This window comes from Plasmodium coatneyi, chromosome 5 (genome assembly GCF_001680005.1).
Source record: "Plasmodium coatneyi strain Hackeri chromosome 5, complete sequence".
Taxonomy (NCBI): domain Eukaryota; phylum Apicomplexa; class Aconoidasida; order Haemosporida; family Plasmodiidae; genus Plasmodium; species Plasmodium coatneyi.
The window spans coordinates 3117-24737 of record NC_033560.1 but is presented as its reverse complement, the minus strand read 5'-3'; the positions used below and the strand labels follow the sequence as shown (position 1 = coordinate 24737).

General features: G+C 36.9%; 5 protein-coding genes across 5 annotated transcripts; 4 read left to right on the top strand and 1 right to left on the bottom strand.

The window, feature by feature from the left end:
- Window positions 1-178: 178 nt before the first annotated feature.
- On the top strand, window positions 179-1754 carry PCOAH_00009880 (KIR-like protein; the record flags this gene model as incomplete). The annotated part of the gene is made up of 3 exons (XM_020057797.1): window positions 179-187; window positions 475-1296; window positions 1497-1754. The coding sequence occupies 3 exons, from the start codon at window positions 179-181 to the stop codon at window positions 1752-1754; spliced, it is 1089 nt and encodes a 362-aa protein (XP_019913382.1).
- Window positions 1755-2476: 722 nt separating this feature from the next.
- Window positions 2477-4171, bottom strand: PCOAH_00009870 (SICA antigen; the record flags this gene model as incomplete). The annotated part of the gene is made up of 4 exons (XM_020057796.1): window positions 2477-2893; window positions 3454-3539; window positions 3783-3893; window positions 4150-4171. The coding sequence occupies 4 exons, from the start codon at window positions 4169-4171 to the stop codon at window positions 2477-2479; spliced, it is 636 nt and encodes a 211-aa protein (XP_019913556.1).
- A 6919-nt stretch (window positions 4172-11090) lies between these two features.
- On the top strand, window positions 11091-12596 carry PCOAH_00009860 (KIR protein; the record flags this gene model as incomplete). Its single annotated transcript, XM_020057795.1, has 3 exons — window positions 11091-11126; window positions 11300-12163; window positions 12336-12596. The coding sequence occupies 3 exons, from the start codon at window positions 11091-11093 to the stop codon at window positions 12594-12596; spliced, it is 1161 nt and encodes a 386-aa protein (XP_019913590.1).
- A 1369-nt stretch (window positions 12597-13965) lies between these two features.
- PCOAH_00009850 (KIR protein) lies at window positions 13966-15169 on the top strand (the record flags this gene model as incomplete). The annotated part of the gene is made up of 2 exons (XM_020057794.1): window positions 13966-14751; window positions 14846-15169. 2 exons carry the CDS (start codon window positions 13966-13968, stop codon window positions 15167-15169), a joined length of 1110 nt encoding a protein of 369 aa, XP_019913486.1.
- Window positions 15170-16592: 1423 nt separating this feature from the next.
- PCOAH_00009840 (KIR protein) lies at window positions 16593-17955 on the top strand (the record flags this gene model as incomplete). The annotated part of the gene is made up of 3 exons (XM_020057793.1): window positions 16593-16640; window positions 16796-17638; window positions 17737-17955. The coding sequence occupies 3 exons, from the start codon at window positions 16593-16595 to the stop codon at window positions 17953-17955; spliced, it is 1110 nt and encodes a 369-aa protein (XP_019913523.1).
- Window positions 17956-21621: the final 3666 nt, after the last annotated feature.

The following is a 21621-nucleotide window of genomic DNA, read 5'->3' as shown; positions in this document are numbered from 1 at the left end:
TCCTCTTATAATGAATGTATAAATATATGTAAACAACTCTTCTTAAAGTAGAATATATATACCAAAAAGGAATGTGTATATATACCACAAAAGGAAGGAAGAATAAAAATTTGAATATATAAATTCATCTTACTATACACAACAGAAGAAGAAAAGTACACATCTGTGTACATAAGCGATGTCATCGGTAAGGAAAAAATATTGAAGGAAGGGGTAATATTGCCCAGAGGGGGAAAATATTGATGGGGAATATATAAAGGAAGCATGTATTAGGGGTAAAATATGTGAGAGGAAGGAATGTGTGTGTGTGATAGAGAGGGAATACACATGGAATGTACTTACATATATGTACTTATATGTACATATAGTTATATATATATATATATGTATATATGTATACATATATATCCATATTCATACATTCCACTCCCCTTCCTCGTTCCACTTCTGCCTGCCAATTATACATTTTCGCAGGATCAGCATTTAAGCGAATTACCTTCATGGATTAATTTCTATAATGAATTCGAAAAAGGAACCACAGAAGAATGTGGAAGTGGAAGCACCAGTGGCAGTGTAGATAAAATAGGGCAAAAGGTAAATATCGTTCTGAATACATTTCGCGGTGGAGAATTTCCTATTATTAAGGACTACCTTAATGGAATTATAAAGGGAGTGTGTTATGTGGACGACATGTATAAGGAAAATAAGGATCCGTTCAATAATAAACGCTGTTGGTTTCTATACTTTTGGATAGGGCACAAATTATATAAGCACCCTATAGAAGCCCAAATCAAGAGCAACCTAAATGCTATTTGTACATATATAAAACAAGAATATGCGAAACATGGATGTAATCTCATTTGCACTCATAATCTTGAAAAGGAACCTTTCACTAATAGGAAAACACTATTCGAATTCCTGTACGATTACACTGCTTTACGAACACTCTTATGGAATATTAAGTCCGTGGACGTTGATAAGTGTAAAAAGTACTTGGACGGAGCCCGTGCAGCATATGAAGCTGTGAAGAGAAATTGTACAACCCCCATTAGCGATTCTTACTGTACGCAATTTTGGAATGAACATAAGGACGCCATTGATAAGGAACTAACAGACTTAAAAAATGCACAAGAAAATATAGCGCAGAGAGAACAGCTCGCAGAACGAAAAGCACAATCCATATCATCCCAATTAAGCAACGCCACCGATCAAGCAAATAAAGCTTCTTCTCTTTCTTCTGCTTTTGGTACCATAGCAGCAATAGAATTACCAGCGATTCTTCTCCTTTTATACAAGGTAAAATCATAATTACAGTTCCGAAATATAAATAATAGTATTTTCCCCCTTCCTTAGACCCCTCCATTTCCGTTCCTCCTCCATAGAGCACCTTTCCTTCCTTCCTCCTTCAACCCTCCTTCCTTTTTTTAGACCATCCCTTTCCTTCCTCCTTAGACCCTGTCTTAACCCCTTTCATTATGAACCCTTCCTTCCTTCAGTATAAACCATGGTCTTCTTGGTTTGGGAAGCACTCTTCTGGAAATGGAAGGAGCGAAAGAACCAACAGGAGAAGAAGATCAGCAGGGCCTGACTTTGACACATTAACGGAAGCTTCAACAGTGGATTTCACAACAAGTTCAGAAACAGGTTCCATAATAGACGATTCTACCGTTCGTCCTGTCGCCTACATAGGACAACCCAAAGGAAGAAACAATAATGCGGGGCGTCACGGAATGGTAGGTTATCAGAACATGTAGTGTCGCATGTGATGTAACACATTTCGAATGTAATGTTTCCTTCCTGGAGGATGCATAAATTAATGCACACAATTTATATACAGTGTAAGGAAAGAAGCAAAATGACCATTCTTCTTTTATTCTTCTTTTTTCCCTTTCCTTCGTTTTTTCTTATTCCTTCTTTCCTCGTTTTTTCCTTACTTCCTCATTTTCTTCCTTCCTTTCCTTCTTTTTTTTCTTTCTTTCTTTCCTTCCATTTCTGTGTTCGAATAAGCACATAAGGAAACAATACGCCCAACGCGCATGCGGAAAAAAGTCCTGACATTTTCGGAAAAATATTTATGCACGAAAAAAAAAATTAAAAAAAAACTTATGAAGTTAAAACATTTTATAACAGAATGAATAGGCATTTTTTTTAATTCTTCAATAAAAGAAGAAATCTTTACCAAACAAATCAAAATAAAGTGGGAAATTTTTTTTATCGCGGATCATATTGATCACACATGAACGTTAGTACATTCACACAATACAAAACAAAAAAAAGAAAAGAAGAAAAGTAATTACTACACCCTGAACCCGAAATATGAACCCTGAACCCGAAATATGAACCCTGAACCCGAAATATGAACCCTGAACCTGTTCCATAGGAACATTTTCCGGATGAACGAAGTCTTCTTCCCTAAATCCTGAAATCTGAACTTGGAACCTCTTCTTTAGAAACACCTTCCCCAGGAGAACTTTCCTTAGGAAGAAAGTCTTTCCTCCCTAAACCCGGAATCTGAACCTGGAACCTGTTCCTTAGGAACACATTCATTAAGAACATTTTCTTCTTTTATGAAATCGCTTCCCATAAATTCTTGAACCAAAATTTCAAAAAAGTTTTCTTTCGTCGAATGCAGATCGCTTTTTTGACATTCGTTTAAGACTTCTAAATGAATATCAATAATCATACGACGACGACCAACACCACGACAACGGCCGGGACATTCCCTTTTCCTCCTTGTTTTAGGCGTAGAACGAGGTTTGCGTTCCTTTACAATGTAATATTCATGTGGATCAACCGGGTCCACATGGTCAACAATCTGCTGTTCTAAGGTTGGACCAAGTGCTTTAGGAGTTCTTCTGTAACTTTTTCTTGTCTTACGAAGCATTCCAAAGTACTGAGCAAAAGAAAAAAAAAAAACAATGGAGAAAATATTTCTTTAATAGGGATGTGAAAAGTTTTGTTCATGCAACAGTAATTACTACGTCAAACCCTAAAAAGTGAAATCCTACTCATACACATCCTAAATTGCGAAATCCTGTACACACCCTAAAATGCGAAATCGTACACATACACACCCCTAAAATGCGAAATCGTACACATACACACCCCTAAAATGCGAAATCGTACACATACACACCCTAATATGCGAAACTTTACAGCCACTTACTCTTTCCTTCTTTTTTTTTTTTTTTTTTTAATACACTTTTTTTTTTTTTGTATCGATTTTTTTTTTCTACTTTTCTTTATTTTGTTTTATTTTTTTTTCTTCTAATATTAATTTTTTGTTTTTTTTTTCTTTTTTTTTTACATCCTTTTTTTTCCTTCTTCCCTTTTTTTTTCTGTTACCTTCCAAATGAGATAACTCATAATAGAAATACCAAGCATGGCAGGAGCAAGAGGGAAGTAAGGAAGGAAGGGATCGATTCCTTTCTTGCCAGTAAGTCGGGCAGGAACCTGAGCAGGAGCAGGTTCTTGAGGACTATCTGCAGCAGGAGCAGCAGCTGCTTCTTCATCTGAGGGGTTATCTTCTTCTGCTGTAACTGTGATGAGTAAGTAGAAGGAGTATGGAAGGAGTGTGGAAGGATTAGGGAAGGAGTATGTAGAAGGTGTATGGAAGGAAGGAGTGGGGAAGAAGAAGATTTTTTTTTTTTTTTTAATGTGGTCTCAGGACCTATTGTTGAAATAAAATATGATGTGTTCTCACACGAGGGGTGGTAGGTGGAAGGAAGGTTGTTAAGGTTGCACAATTGTTGAGCAACTGTTCGAATTCTTTTTTCCCTTACCTGGTTCTTCCTTTTCTTCCTTATCCTTCTCCACTTCCTTCACTTCATCTTGTTCCTCTTCTAGTTCCTCTTCTAGTTCCTCTTCTTCTTCGTCTTCTTCACCGTCCTCCTCTGAATCCAGAGAAAAAAATAAGGACAGATGCTTCTAGTGTAATCTTTTCTTTCTTTTCTTTCTTTATTTCTTTTCATTCCTGCTTTCCTTCTTTCTTTCTTTTCCTTTTTGCTTTCCTTTTTCTTTTTATTTTCTTTTCATTCCTTCTTTCCTTCTATCCTTCCCGTAACAACTTTCCTTCGCTGTCTTTCCTTAGAATACACTCCTTCCATCCTTAGACCCTTCCACACCTAACAATCTTCCACCGTTAGTAACCTTCCACCCCTAACACCATCATTCTGTTACCCCTAACGCTTCATTATAAGACCCCTAAAGTATCATTCTAAAAACCCTAACAGCCTTCCTTCCACTTTCCTTAGACCCCTTCCCTTCTTCCTCCTCCTTAGACCAGCTTTGTTCCTTCCTCCTCAGACCCTCCTTTCTTCTTCCCATGGATCCTCCTTAGACTCTTCCTTCCATAGACCCTCCTTAGACCAACTTCGTTCCTTCCTTCTCCTCAGGCCCCTTTCTTCCTTCTTATTCCTTCTTTCCTTCTCATGTCTTCTTATTCCTTCATTTTCTTTCCTTCCTTCTTATTCCTTCTTTCCTTTTCATTCCTTCCTCGTTCCCCCTTCCTTCCTTCTTTCCTTCTTTACTTCTTTATTTTCTTTCTTTTCTTTTTCCTCCTTTCCTTATTCTCTCCTTCATCATTCTCTTTTATTCTTCCTCTTCTTCTCTTCTCTTTCACTTTCATCTTTTTTTTTTTTTTTCCTGCCTTCTTTCTTTTTATTTCTTTTTTTTTTGGATGCATCCTCCGGGTGCTCGTAGACGCTCCCCCTTGTCCGGTTGGACAGTTTACTTTCTCCTTGTCCTGTCTGTCCCTGCCCCGGTTTCCTTTCCCCTTTGTTCCGTTGGACCCCGGTTGTCTAGTTCTTTTCCCCCTTGTCCGGTTGCCCCTTGTCCAGTTTCCTTCCCCTTTGTCCAATTTCCTTCCCCTTTGTCCGGTTTCCTTCTCTCCCTGTCCGGATTGCCCCTCTTGTCCTGTCTTCCGCAATTCCAGCAGATTTTCCCTACAGGCAGGAGCCTCTTTTAATTATTCGCAGGTTGGTGTTCCCGCGAGGAATTCTTCCCATAACTAAACAAACCCTTCACTCTTTAAAACACCACTCCCTAAACCCAGAACCCTAAAACCCAAATCCACATGCTTCATACCATAAACCCTGAACTCTAAAACATAAATCTGCATCATACACCCTGAACCAGCAAACATTAAAGCGAAATCCGAATTCCTAAACCCTAAACCTTGAACCCTAAAGCCGAAATCCCAATTTCTATACACTAAACTCTAAATTTAAACCCGAAATCCGACTTCCTATACCCTGAAACTTAAAACCTAAAACAACCCCACTCCTACACCCTAAACTATGATCCCTAAACCTCAACCCTACCTCATACCATGAATCCTAAATCCTAAAATTCTAAACCCTACTCCTACAACATAAATCTTCACTCCTACACCCTGAACCCTACTTGTATACCCCAAAACCTAAACCCTGAAACCTGAACCCGAAGCCTTATTCTCCCATTTTCCACTTATTCTCCACATAACACACCTATTTTCCACTTTATCCTTAATCCGGTACCGACCTTACCATTAATCCGGAACCCACCTTAACCTTAACCCGGTACCCACCTTAACCTTAACCCGGTACCCACCTTAACCCTAACCCGGAACCCACCTTTCCCTTAACCTAGATCCCACCTTTACTGTTAACCCGGAACCCAACATTACCTTAGGCCGGAATCCGCTTTTTCTGAACCCGGGATCTGCCTTCCCTTAACCCTGAACCCTGGACCCACCTTCCCTTAACCTTAAACCTAAAGCTATCCTTCTTTTTCTTTTTTTCCTTCTTTCCTTTCTTCTTTATTTCTTCCTTCCCTTCCTTCCTCCACTTCTTCGTTCTTCCTTCCCCTCCCTTCCTTTACTTAAACCCATCATCCTTAGACCATTTCTTTCCTTCCATCCTTAGATCCCTTCCTTTCCTTCCTTCCCCTTTTACTTCGCCCTCCTTAGAACCTTTCTTTCCTTGCATCCTTAGATGCCTTCCTTCACTTCCTTCCCCTTTTCCTTCGCCCTCCTTAGAACATTCCTTCCTTAGATAATGCTTCCTTCCTCCTTAGACCCTTTCTTCCCTCCTCCATAGAGCCTTCCTTCCTTTTACTTTTTTCTTTCTTCTTTCTTCTTTTTTTTTTGTTAAGGAATACTTTTAATAATATATTTAATAATACTTTTTATAATATTAGTTACCTGCCTTACTTCCTGGTTGACTTGCTGCCTTCTTCTCAGCTTCCACTATTTTAGTCTTCACCTCCTTCCTCAGCTCATCATCATCCCTGATTTGCTCATCCTGCACTTTTTTCAATACATCCCCCAGAGCGCTCTTTGGCAAAGTTACAGTGTCATCCCTTATATCTTGTCCTTGTTCATCCTCACCATGTATTCCTAATAATTCTAAGGTTTTCGATCCACCATTTTTCCCTCTCTTCCCTTTATTGTCTGGACAATCTGTACCTGCCTTCTTTATGTTGTGTAGTGCACTATTCCTTGGCTCCACTTTCCTTAGTCCCTTACTCGCATCCCCATCTGTTTTATATTCATTTATCCATTTACCTAATTCTTCCCATATTAATATTTCACCCATTTTTACACTGCTAATATCTACTTCTTTACATATTCTGTCCGTATTCTGTATTTTGTACAAGGTCCTCATACCTTCTGCAGCTCCCTCAACATGTGGTGCTACGTTGTCTGAGGCACAATGTGGAAGTAACATTTTTACCATAGTTACTTTACCTATAAGACAACGAAGGTACGCCTGTAATTCTTTCTCCTCTTCACTTACATCTGCGCTCCACTCCTTTTTTTTCCATTGCCACCGTACACCACTTTCCCCCTTCCACTTCAGCTGCAATCCATCTGTCCATAAAGATATTCTTACTAACATTTTGCACAACTCCTTCTCTTTACTATCCTTCAATATATAATTATCATTGTCGTCCTTCATACCACAGAGATCAGTATCCATTTGAGTGTTGTCTTCTATGCTTTCTATCATGTCCTTAAATATATCATATAAATCTTTCCATATTTCCTTCTGCAGAATTAAGGAAAGAAAGGAAAAGTGTGTGTGTGTATTCCCAACAATGTGTGTATTCCCAACAATGTGTGTATTCCCAACAATGTGTGTATTCCCAACAATGTGTGTATTCCCAACAATGTGTGTATACCCTGCATATATAGAGAACTTCCTATAAAACAAATAGTACACAAATACATGTATTCCCACACACAATCTTTTCTTTTCCTTCCTTCTTTCCTTCCTTTTATTCCTTCATACCTTGAAATCGGCTTCCCCCTCAATTTTCCTCTCCTTCACCCATTTTACTAATAGGTCTCCTAGTAGCTTTGGCATGTTGAATTTACATTAAGCTCATAAAATACGTATATATTTTCCGTATGAATATTATTATAGAGTATTCCTATAATGACGAAATAGTGCACTTTTAATTTTGCGCCCCTCCTTTCTTCTTTTACCCTAAGAATCTTCCTCTCCTTCCTTCTACCTTTATTTTCCTAATTTTTCCCCCTTTTTTTTTTTTTTTTTTTCTTTTTTTTTAATACACCCGTCGGGTCCACAAACCCCTAAACAATAAAATAGCAGGCTATATTGCTGTTCCTTAACGTAGAAAACGACCATGTTCCAACACCTTCAACCTTTCATTTTACAACACCTAAATCTTTATTCTAGCACCCCTACACCTACCCCTCACACCCCTAGCCCTTTTATTCTAATAACCTTACACCCTACACGTCACACCCCTAACTCTTCATTCTAATACCCCTAGGAACCTCCCTTCCACCCCTAACACACCTTCATTCTAATATCCTTACACCTGACACCACTAACCTTTTATTCTAATACCCCTACGAATCTCCCATCCACCTACCTACCACACCCATGTGCACCATCCTGCACACTTCCCTAAGTATACTTCCTTTTTTTTTTTTTTTTTTTTTCTTTTTTCTTCTATTCAATATGCCTTTCTTTTTTTTTTCTTCTGTAAAAATAAAATGAGCAACCTTCCCCTACCACCCTAACACCCTATGTGCACCTTCCTACGCACTTACACTAAGCACACTTATTTACCTCCAACCTAAGAACCTTTCTTCTAACCCTAAAAACTGCACCCCCCTGCACACTACCATAACACCACTTCCCCCCCTTTTTTTTTTTTTTTTTTTATTTTTTTTTCCTCCCTAGAGGAAGTGACCTTCCTCCCTACCACACCTTACACAACCTACCTTCCATCTGCCACCCCTAACAGCCTTCCTTCAAGCATTCCTTACACCTACCACCTCTGAGTGCACCCTTCTGCACACTTATCACCTTCCACCCCGACCAACTTTCCCCCACCCTAAGAATCTTCCCTACATCTGCCACCCGTAACACCCTTACTTCGACCCTAACATTTCTAACACTTGCATCTATCACCTTCCAACCAGCGAACACCCCCTGAGTGCACCCCTATGCGCACTTTACCCCTCCCTCCCTCTCTCCATCCCTTCCTTTTTTTTTTATATTTTTTTTTTTTTTCTTTCTTCCTAAAGAAAGTGTCCTTCCTTCCTTCCACCCCTACCACCGTATCACCTAACAACGCACCTACCACCAACACCCGTAACAACCTTCCAACTACCACCCCTAATAACCTTCCCTTCCACCAACCACCACATAACAACCTTCCTTCCACCACCCCTAACAATCTTCCTTCCACCCCTAACACCACCTTCCTTTCACCCTACCACCCCTAACACAACCTTCCTTCGACCCACCTACCACCACACTAACAACCTTACTTCCGCCCAACTACCACCCTAACAACCTTCCTTCCATCTAACAACCCACCTAGCACCTAACAACTTTCCTTCCACCTACCACCACCCTAACAACCTATGTTCCACCTACCACCACCCTAACAACCTATGTTCCACCTACCACCACCCTAACAACCTATGTTCCACCTACCACCACCCTAACAACCTATGTTCGACCTACCACCCATAGGAAACATCTTAACACCCATAATAATCTTCCTTCCACCGTACCACCCTAACAACATTCCCTTCCACCAGCCACCCCTAATAACCTTACTTCCGCCCAACCACCACATAACAACCTTCCTTCCACCACCCCTAACAATCTTCCTTCCACCCCTAACACACCTTCCGTTCCACCAACCACCTACCACCACCCTAAAAACTCACCTACCAATCCACCAACTACTCCTAACAACCTTCCTTCCAACCAACAACCTTCCCTTCCACCTATCTACCACCCCTAACACAACCTTCCTAAAAATGGGGGTTTCCACACACCACTCAAAAAGGAAGGGGGGAGGGGATGATGTTCCCCACCACTGCAAGCACCTCGGAAAAAAGGGAAGTGGTTTTCACTACGACCTCCAAAAATGGGAGGGGGGAATGATATTCTCACTACCACCCCCAAAAAGGGGGACAGGGGACTATGGGTTACCACTACAACCACGTCCTAAAAGGGGGAGAAGGGAAGGTTTCCACTACTACCACCTGCTAAAAGGAGGAAAGGATGGGGGATGTTTCCCCTACAACCTTCTACATATATATGTGGTGTTGTTCCTACCTACACGTTTGTGCTCCTGCTGTTCTTACTTACCTATGTGTACACTTCCCCCCCTACCCCCCTTAATGGGACCATAGTGACTTATCGTATAGACCGCAATATACGCGAATTTAGTTGCCCCCATGGGGAACATCTTGAACTCAATTTTTTACCATATTAAGGAGTTATTAAATCCCTAATAGAAGAGAATGAATTACTCCTGGATGGTAGAATTCGTATATATACATATATATATATATATAGAGAGAGCGCACAATTTGGCACAAACTAACAGAAAAGTAGAACTTTCCTATTATGCGCTACAATAGGAATGGGTCTAAGGAAGGAAAGTGGACACATATGTGGGTAGGAACTGCAGCAACTGTAAAAAAAATATATGGATAAGCTGTGTTGATGGGGTGCTTTCCCCTTCCACATATATAGGGTGCCCCCTCATATGAGGGATGTTTACCCACACATATAGTGAGGGCGTACAACTCCCCCTCCCCGCCCCCTTGAAAGGGGCGTGCGGGGGAGTCTCCCATAGTATTCTTTCCTTGAATAATGTTCTTCTTTTTTTTCTTCGTACATACATATGTGCGTGTATATAGATTTTCGTGTGAGAAAAAATATTATAAAAAAAAAAAAAAGAGAAGAAAAAAGGTAACAGTATAATGTGCAATAGTACATATGTATAAATTCGGGGAAGGAAGGGAATGATTCATGATCAGTTCGGAACCCTTTATTTTTTAAACTGCAAAAAGAATATAAGGAAAATACGTTAATATGTTAATACGCTAATATGCAAAATATAATATAATTTGTACCTAAGAAGGGAGCGAATGGAGCTAGCTCAAAATGGTATATACATAATATATGTACACATATTCCATATACATGAATGAGCCGATTTTTAATGTGCTCATTCGGGCAGGAGAGGGGAAAAGGAGAAATACACTTTACATATATAAACTGTATACAATATTTATGCCTTCTAAAAATGTTTTTGATAATAAGAAAACATGGAATGAATAATAATAAATGCTAAAATTTTCTCCTGTTCAGAACGAAGAAATTACGCTCTTCTATGTAAATACGTACTAATAGAAGTGCGTATGTAAACAAATAATAATAATAATATGACGCCTTGAACAGTCAATGGTAATTTCATAATATAATAGGTATATGGGATAATGCGGCACACGCACACATATATATATATGGAAAGTGTAGGGCCTTTCCCTTTAAATTTTGATATACCAATCTATTTATTCCTGCTCCTGTATTAATTATATATATGTACACGTAATAATTTTAATGTGTATGTAGGTCATGTGTTACGGCTGTTTAAAAAATTGAGTAATGTGTAATTATTGAGAGGAACGACGAATTCAACATGGTGCTTGCGTCTGATAACCTTAGAATGTGTGAAATTCCGCAGCCATTTATTCTGTACAAATATATAGGAAATAGGTTTCAGCGCAAATTGATTCATTATATATAGAAAAATGTGTATAAACAATGCCCGAACCGACAAAAGGAACAGGAACACTAACGGTTAACTAACTACTACTTCTTCTTCCTTTATTCAAATTAGTGTGGATACACATACATACACATATATGTATATATTTATTCATGTGTAATACTCCATCTACTACATATAGTAAGAAAGGGGACGTACACGGAAGCACAAATATTCATGTATTCCACTAATTATATATTTGCAGGGAGGAGATTTAAGTAGGTTACTCTCAAAACAAACATATGGTCAATTTAACGCAGGAGGGGGGAGTCATGGTAGCACATCCTGTCCTTGGTTGGAAGATAAGGAGACTGAAGTAAAAAGTATATTGGAAGACCGTGGTATATTGGAAAACCGTGGGGATGCTGAAGATTATGCAAAGAAGATAATAGGTGCCTACTGTGATGCATCCACCATGGATGGCAAGAAACCCTATGGAACATGGTGTCAATTTTTTTATTACTGGTTAGGGGATCTACTATCTAATCAATTGCATGTTGCATCCCCTTTCGACACCTTGAAAAAGATCTACGAAGAATTAGAAAATGTTTCTGTTCAAGGGGCTTGTAAAAATATAAACGAAAATATTAACGAAGAAATTTTCCCCCAAGTAAAAATACATTTCGACTACAAACAGGACTATGAAACTTTACAATCACAGTTAGGGAATGGTGTTAGTGGTGTTGTTGTTGTTAGTGATGGTGGTACAAAGACTTGTGATTCAACCTATCACAAACATCTAGAGGCCATTACTAAAGCATGCGAAGCAGTAGTCGCAGATTGCGGGGAAAGGGGGCCAAAGAAGAGTGGTTCCTATTGTGGCCCGCTTCAAGCAGCAGCGGCAGCGAGCACGGACGGAGCAGCTGGAGAATACTGTAGCACAGAGAAGCTGGACATACTAACATGTAAAGAAGTACGATCTAAACCACAAGTGGAGGAACCTGTAGCACATAGTGCAGCGGGAATAGCTGGTTCTACACCCGCCGCAGGGAACCATGTTACCGCTCCTATTGTCTCTTCCACATTGTCTATACTAGGATTACCAGCAGCTGCCTTTTTTTTATATAAGGTACAAAGTACAACTATAGTTGTAATGGACAACTACCATTTATATAGGCCCATAATATATATACCCACCATTGTAGCGTATATACACACATATATATATATATGCTATATATATATAATGCATGTCTATATCACCCTTTCCACTTCCTTTACTTTTATTTTTTTTTTCTTAGTACACTTCCTTACCTTCCTGGATAAGGAACAACATCTTCGGAATTAATAATAGGAAAAGAAGAAGATCCATCGGACGGAACTTGGACACGGAAATGAAAAATTTCACTGATTATTCCACCGAATACACGACAGATAGTTCAACTATAGCAGATTCCATGACAGAAGAGGAATCTATCATATACAATAGGAGACCACTACCCAGAAGAGCAGGAAATGATAATGCACGACAGAAGAGGAATGTAGCTTATCATCGCATATAATTCCCTCTCTTCCCATCCTCCACTAAGTGTGTAACAAACACTCCCTCCACTAAGTGTGACAACAAACACTCCCTCTACTAAGTGTAAACTGCGCAGTTTGACTCCACTAATAAACTGTACTATATGGCTTGCACAATTTTCAACATACTTTTCATTTCTACATGTATAAAATGGTAGAAAAAGATCGCACTGCTGAAAAGGAAAAATTTTACCCTTCCAAAGAAAGGAAGGAAGAAAAAATAGAAGGAACCATTCATATAAAATGAATATATAACAAGCCAAAAAATAAAAAAAAAAAAAAAAAGGAAGGATGTTCTAATGTATGAAATATAATAAGTATTCAATAAGGGAAAGAAAGAGAGGAAGAAGCTGTAGAACCTCGGATGGGGGGCTCAAAAATAGTATACATAATAAATATGAACATATTCCCCCCATATATATATAAACCACAGAATATGTACATTAAGGAATATTAATAATTTTAATGAATAATAGTAAAGCACGTTCCAATAATGCATACTGAAGTTTCCATATGGAAAAAAAAAAAATATATATATATATATATTACACTCTTATATGAATGGAATAGCAGGAACGTGATATAAATAATAATACTCAAGGAGGGGGGTAGGATAGGGGAGGGGAAGACGGTCGCGCACAACCTAATAATAAAATAATAATGATCATAAATAAATAAATAAAGGAAGGAAGGAAACATACGAGTACTTTAAATCATTCATTCCCTTATGTTCTATTTCATTTCATTACTGTAGCACCTTTGCTCTTATTTCTACCTTAACTATATATATATTACAGTTCAATAGACGTATGTAATATGCTATCGTTAACGTCACCCCTAAAAAAAAGGTGGGGTAAAAAATATTTACTAAGGAAAAAATAAGTACGTAATAAGTTTTTGTACGTTGTATTCACCCTGAAAAGTTTGTACAAAAAGAATTTTTATACAAAAAAATTTTTTTTTTTTTTTTGCAATTCTTTATTATAGGTAATGAATGAAGTAAAGATAAATAATAATTCAATGGAGGTGGTTAATAATATAATATTACGAAATAATTGTATACAGTAAAATTATATAATAAATGAATGTAAAATGCCAGGAGAAGAAGGGCAACCATACCTAAAGGTTATATTTTTTTTTTTTTTTTTGGGGGGTTTGTTTGTTTGTTTTGTACGAACTGTTCATATATACATAAAATCCTGAATGAAATACTATAATGTACATATATTGTACATATAATGTATTAAAGAGAAGGAGGTGTAAAAAATATATATATATATACATGGGAATGTACATACATATATGTGTGTACATACATTTTGCTTACTATGTTTGTAGGGGACAGAGTGGATGAACGTACCTTCCTATACAAATGTTTACAAGAAGTTCGATGACGCTGAAGGTTCCTGTGATGATAAGAGCGGGGCCGCAGGAGTAATAGGTACGCTGAAGGGAAAATTGACCTCATATGGACACGTAGCTGGCTATGAGGAATCAGCTGTAAAAAACTGGTGTCAAACACCTAAAATGGAAGTAGGAAATTTATCCAATAAGGAGCATCGTTGCAACTTCCTCTATTTTTGGATAGGGAAGGAGCTATGCAGTGCCACTAACCAATCTGACGAATTCCTCAAATGCATGAATGATGTCTACGAACAGTTAGACAAAATAAGTATTAGTAATAAGTGCCCAAATGTAAATACTGACATTGATAAAAACATTTTTGATAATAGAAAAACAGTTTGGGACTTCTCCTACAATTATAAACATATAAAGGACCTTCTAGCATCTCATCACAACTCCTGTGATGAAACATATTACAACCATCTACAATCAGCTGTTACAGCATTTGGTGATGTACTTACTGATTGTCAAGGCAAAGGGAAGGAGAAAGGGAGTTCATATTGTTCATGGTTCAAAAACACATTTTATTTGAGCAGCAACAATGATCAAAATCCACTCACTTTAACAAGTCGCAAAACAGAAACAATACCTGTAAATTCAACGAGTGTTACCGTCCATAGGAATGTTCAATTAGAACTGAACTTTGCATCTAAAGCGAACACCACTGCAACGATCGTCTCTTCCATATTCGGTGTAATGGGACTACCAATGACTGCCTTTTTTTTATATAAGGTAAGTAATAACTACAACAATTATCATAGAGCTATATGTATATATATGCACTTATATATATAAGTACATACTTCGTCCCTCTTTCTTATCGTAGTATAATCTTTTACCTTCCGGCATACAAAACTTCTTTGGGAACAATAGCAGTGGCAATAGAAGAAACAGAAGGAAGGGAAAATCAACCACTGGGCGTCACCACTTTGACAACACATTCACAGAAGGCACCTCAACATACGACTCCGCAACGAACGTCTCAACAGTAGCTTCTACAATAGCAGATTCCACAGATACTTCTACCCTATATAATGATAGGTCAACATCCAACAGAAGAAGAGTAAACAATAAACAACAACCACAACAGAGGCAACATCAAGGGCAACAGAACTCAAGAAATATAAGTTATGGACGTATGCAGAATTAAATGAACTCTCCAGAAAGGTATGCACAGTATGGAGCGCATAGTTCATGCAGAATAAAAGGACAGAAGGACACACACTTTTTTTTTTTGTTTTTCCCTTTTTTTTTTGTTTTTTTCCCCGTTCCTCTTATTTTTTCTTTTTTCTTTCTTTTTTTTTTTTTTATTAATTAATTATTTTTTTTTAAAAAAAAAAGAAAGAAAGAAAAATAAAAAAAGCATTATTATATTTAAAGCAAAAGAGAAAAAAATTACACAAAAATAAAAAACGTTGTTGTAAGAGAGAAAAAAAAAAAAAAAAATAAAGTGAATAATCCTTTTATACAAAAGAAAAGAGGAAGATGGGGTGTGGTGTGGTGCAGTATAACTTTTAAAATATCGTATAAATTAAATTAAAAAAAAAGGGAAAAGAAGTAAAGCTCATCTGTGGGGTAATGCACATCCAACATAGGTGAGTTACTTAAAATATACCTACCGAATTTTAAAGGGAAAGAACAGAAAAAGGCGGAAGAAAGAATAACAATGGAATTGTTATTACTAAACGATAATAAAAGGAAAAGGAGTAGGTTGTACGACAGAGCATTACTATAGGGGTGCGCACATATTTTTTTTCTTCCCACATATATAATTAATATATATTCCTCTGTATTTTAACCTTTCTTTCCCACATACACATACACATACACAAATTTATAGGAAGTATAAAATATGGTTAAAATTCACATACTTAAAGAAAAAGGGAAAGGAATGCTCTATTCAGATGAACTACACTGAATACATGTGATCAACCCGTTCACAATCTTTTAGCAATATTTTAACAGTTCTCCTTAATAACCATCTCCCTTTTAAAATAACAATAAAACGCAAAATAACAACGTGCGCACTCAATTTTTTTTTCCCCAAAAAAAGGAATTTATGCCCACCTTTCTATATTCCTAATAAAAAGGAGCTGGGTATGCTGTTAATAATAATAATAATGAAATAGCACGCTCCCCAAATAATCAGTTACCATATAACACAGTAGTAAACAAATAAACAGAAATAGAAGGAATAAAAAAAATTTTGTGCAGGAAGGGCTTACACCTTCACATTCCTTTCTATTTCGCAATTTCCCGTTCACTTTTTGTGCACATATTTTCACTGTAATTATATATACATATAACAATTCGATACACATATATACATTATGCTGAGGTCATTCGAAAATTGAACAGAGTGTATTATACATAAGAGTAGATATTTCACACATAATATTTGTGCATGATGTTTACCCTGAAGAACGTGCGAACGCGCAAAGAGAAGAAAAGTTTCCTGCACATATATATATTTATACAGAATATGTGGGAGCAGAGGAGTTCTCATATATTTATTCTACATGTATAAAAACTTCTTAGTAGAAACCTATTATAAGCGGAAATATCTATAAATAATGGTGAAACACGCAGCAGCAGAACTGACGGTTATTATTCTCTTCAGAGTGAATAATTCCAATAATGTGTGTGTGCATATAATACATTGTCTATGGTACAATAAGTTCGGAAGTGGAGTTATATATATGTGGGAAACAACATTCCATTTATACACAATGTACATACATTCCACTTTCTCCTTATCTCAATTCCATTTTTGTAGGAGGAAAATTTAAATAAATTACTCTCAAAAAAAACATATAGTAAATTTGATGAAGGGGGAAGTCATGGTAGCACAGCCTGTTCTTGGTTGAAAGGGAAGGATACTGAAGTAAAGAGTATATTGAAAAACAATGGGAAAGCTGAAGATTATGCAAAGCAAATTCTAGGCGCACATTGCTATGCATCCTCACAGGTTACAAATGACATTCAATCCTCTAGTGGCCTCTGTCTATATTTTTATTTTTGGTTATGGGATCTATTAGCTAACCAATTACAAGTTAAAACATCTTTGGGAATTATGAAACAGATTTACGGGGAATTGAGTGAAGTTTCTATTGAAGGGAAGAAGTGTGCAATTATATACGAGAACTCTATTAGCAAAGATATTTTCCCCCAAGTAAAAACACATTTTGATTACTCCAAGGACTATGATACTATAATGAAGCACTTAGGGAATGGTGTTAGTGGTGATACAAAGACTTGTGATAAAGCATATCGTGATCACTTAGAGGCCATTAAAAAAGCTTGTTCTGCTATAGAAGAAGATTGCAAAAAAGACGGGGGACCACAGAAGAGTGGTAGGTATTGTGGCCCGCTTCAAGCAGCGGCGGGACCGGGAGGTAAAGGGGGCTTTGCTGGACATTACTGTAAGGATGATATTCTGCAGAAATTACAGTGTACACAAGTAACTGAACCACAAACTACATTACAAGCTACGGATGTTCAAGTAAACCACGTTTCTTCTATGGGAGGAGGGGAGGGTGGGTCTGCAGCCGTAGGCCCTATCGTATATTCTGTTTTTGGAATAGGGGCATTACCACTAACCACATTTTTTTTATATAAAGTAAGTACATACAACAATTATATTTACCACTATGTATATATATATATATATCATATGTATACATGTTCACCCTTTTTATCTTTCCCTTCCTTTCGTAGTATGATCTTTTGCCTTCTGCAATAAAGAACACCCTCTTTGGAGGAGGAGGAAGCACCAGAAAAAAAAGATCCTCCATTAAACACGTGTTTGACACTTCAACAACGGAATATTCGTATAATGGTTCATCAGGAACCGACACTGCAACAGAATATTCCATTCCATACACCACTACTGCTACTGTCCATTCCACCACCAGGAGAAGAAGAAAAAGAAGATAAAGTAGGGAAATAGCCACATGGGGAAAGAAACGAGGGAAGGAAGAAAAGATAAGAATATAGGTTATCGTAGCGCGTAGCACTAAGTGTTACAAACACTCCGCAATAAATGTAAACTACACAGTTTTACTCCACTAAGTGTGACACAAACATTCCCTCACTAAGCATGTGACAAACACTCCACACTAAGTGTGTGACAGAAACACTCCCTGCACTAAGTATAACAACAAACACTCCCTCCATTAAGTGTGACAAACAAACAAACTAACATTCCCTACCGTCCTCCACTAAGTGACAACCTCCACACTAAATGTAACACTAAATCCTAAACCTCCACTAAGCATGTGACAAACACTCCACACTAAGTGGCTTAACTATTTTTAGCATAGTTCCACCTTTATGTATAGTATAGAAGTGATGTTCACAGGGAAAATTTTTCCTAAAATCCCGCACCTTTTCTTTAGTCCTTCCGATATTTGAACCCCCCTGTACACACATTATACCCGCTAAAACCATTATCTTAACCCCTTCCCCAAAACACCCTCCCTTGAAACTTTCCCCTTATCCCTTCTAAAAAATTTAAACAGAACAAAAAAAATAAAAAGAAGAAAAAAAAAAAGGAAGGTTTAAGAGCGAAGAAAAAAAGGTTGCACTCAAATTTCTACAAGAGGAAAGGAATTACACCCCTATATGAACTATACACTATATATATATGTGATGAATTTTTAAATTAACCCCTTCTCAAATAATAGTAAAAATATGAATAGCGCGCAATCAAATTTTTGCCTTAAGGAAAAAACTATACCTTCATATATATGCAATATCAACATGAAATAAATAAGTAATAACGTCATGTTTTGGACTAGTTACCCACTTTGGAAAACGGAATAATCATATAAATGAGTGGTTATGGGGAAGTGTGTATGATAAAAATTTTGATTTCCCGTTCCTTCGCCTCTTTATTCTATAATTCAAGGACATCTGATCCTACATTTCGGCCTTAAATTATATATACATATGTAATGATGTCGACATACATATGTGTACACTTAATATGTACTGTCGTTAATTAGAAAGTTGCGCAGCGTGTATTATTGAAGAAATAGATGTTTCATACTTATTCTTTCATAATCATTATTAAAACAAAGGAAGTGTTCACATATATATTCCACACGAATGAATAGAAATGAGCTCCAGGAGAAGGCTATTATACGCACAAACATACACATAAAACAACAATGGGGAACGATGTAATAAGAATTAATTCCTTATTCAAAAAATGAATACATACATATACATATATATATGCATATGTATATGTATATATATATTCCCACTTATAGAACCTACACGTCCAAGGTTTACTGTCATGGAAGGCATATAATGCATTCAAGAATGGCACAAATAATTGCAACACTTATGGAATTACTGTGGGAAGTGCAGAGACTGACTTGCGCAACGCGCTAAGTACCCACCCAAAACTTAAAGAAGAAGTTGATAAAATCCTCAAAGCCTACTGTTATGCATCTTACACGGGAAAGAATTCTTATAGTTCGCATTGCACTTTTTTTTATTATTGGCTAGGTGACATGATATGAAATAAGGGGGGGACAAATGGGCAAAATATAAATGATTCTACTGCTTTTCAAAGTCTTATGAAAAACATTTATGACAAATTAAAGCAAATTAAGCCCCAGGAGGGAAGCGGATGGGGAAAGGATGGATGTACCAATCTATATCCGCACTTTACTATTGAAAAAGAACATTTCCCTCTGGCAAAAACATTATCTGACTATACTTTAGACTACACAACAATAAACAATAAATTGTCTTCTTCACAGAAAAAGGACAGTGATAAGAATATCTATTGTGAAGCATATAAACCGTACCTGGAAGCAGCTGCTTCAGCTTACACTACCTTCTGCGAAGGAAGTACACAAAGTAGTGAAGGGAACTCCTTCCAAAGTTCAATTTGTGCGACATTTACGAGAACGAGCAACCAAAAACCTAACCCAAAAAGGTTATTACAACAATATTGTCTATCAGTGTCCGAACAACAAACTAAACCAGGAACTGTAGCAGCAGCAGCAAGTGAATTACAAACTGAATCACAAACTTTTCCAGTTCAAACTGTAGAAGGGACAACCTCCTCCCCCTCTGGGGTGAACATCCCCGCTGTGGCGGGTGTAATACCCACCATAGCAGGAATTGGTGGTGCTGCAGCTTTGTTCTTATATAAGGTTATAACGCATATACACACACATATATACATACATATATATATATACATACGTATTTATACCAGAAAACCCTTCCAATCTTTCCACTCCTCCTTTCCTTTCCTTTTATTAGTATAATCTTCTACCTCTTGGGATAAAAAACTCCTTCTCCCTTGGAGGAAGGAGCAAAGGAAGGAACAACAACAATGGAAGGAGGTCCGTCCGGCAGAAATTAAATGCTTCTATTGACAATTATACCGAATATTCAAATTCCGATTTAACAGCAACGAACGACGATTCATCAGAATATTCCATCCCATACACCACCAGCACTTCATCATCATCATCTAGAAGATGATCATCCGGTAGATGAACACAACAACATCTTCTTCCTAGATGATTATATATAATACTTTGCGCAATGTTATAATTATTATGTGCACATACGCGCACACTCAATAAATGCGCTTACACTAAAATAAAATAATACACTAAAATAATAATACCATAAAATGAAATACCCCTCACTTAAACATTAATACGCCATAATAACTCCCCTCTTACACCACCCCTAACAACGCTTCCTTACACCTAACCCCTGAACCCTAAACCTATAAACAGCGTAATGCTGTATACCTACAAGCAGAATACATTTCATCATTTTGAACATGCAAAAAGTCCGACTCATTTCTCGTTCATTCTATTTTTTTCAGCCTTATATCTAAAATAAAAGAGGAGGTAATAAAAATTTTTTTTTTGAGCACAAATATGCAAACATGCACAACTATAAACTCTACATGTGAGCACAATTAGATTTAATTGCACCATCAGAAATGTGATCTATGAGGAGAGTGTGGGTCACTCTCCTTGTAGAATGCTGACCTAGATTAATTAATTTTTTTTGCAACATAATTATGTGGTAAAATAAAATATTTCTTCGTTATTTTGCATTATTGCATAACTTCTACATATGTATATTATTATTATACATTTAAATTTTTTATTTAAATTAAGTTACATTTACACATTTATAATAAAACAGCATGAATCAAGTCGCGCCCGAAGAACTTACTAAGCATTTCACATGTAAAAAAAAAAAAAAACAAAAAGGAGAACAAAATAATTCTATCATTCAGAAATAAACATAAAGGGAAGAAAGAAAAACATACGCACTTTATGCATTTTTCATATTAGAACAAAAAAAAAAATAAAATAAAGGGAGCAAAATGGAACCCCTTTCAAGAATTTTAATATTAACTTTCATTTTAAGCTGTTGGGCGGAACATTCCAACTACGTAAGATACGAAATTGTTACACCTTCTGAAAATTTGCGCACATAATAATTATTATGAATAAACTTTTTACGCTCTTTTCACTAAAAATTGAAAAAAGAAAAATAGAAAAGGAAAGGAAAAAGAAAAAATTTTCCACCCCTAACACAACCTTCCTT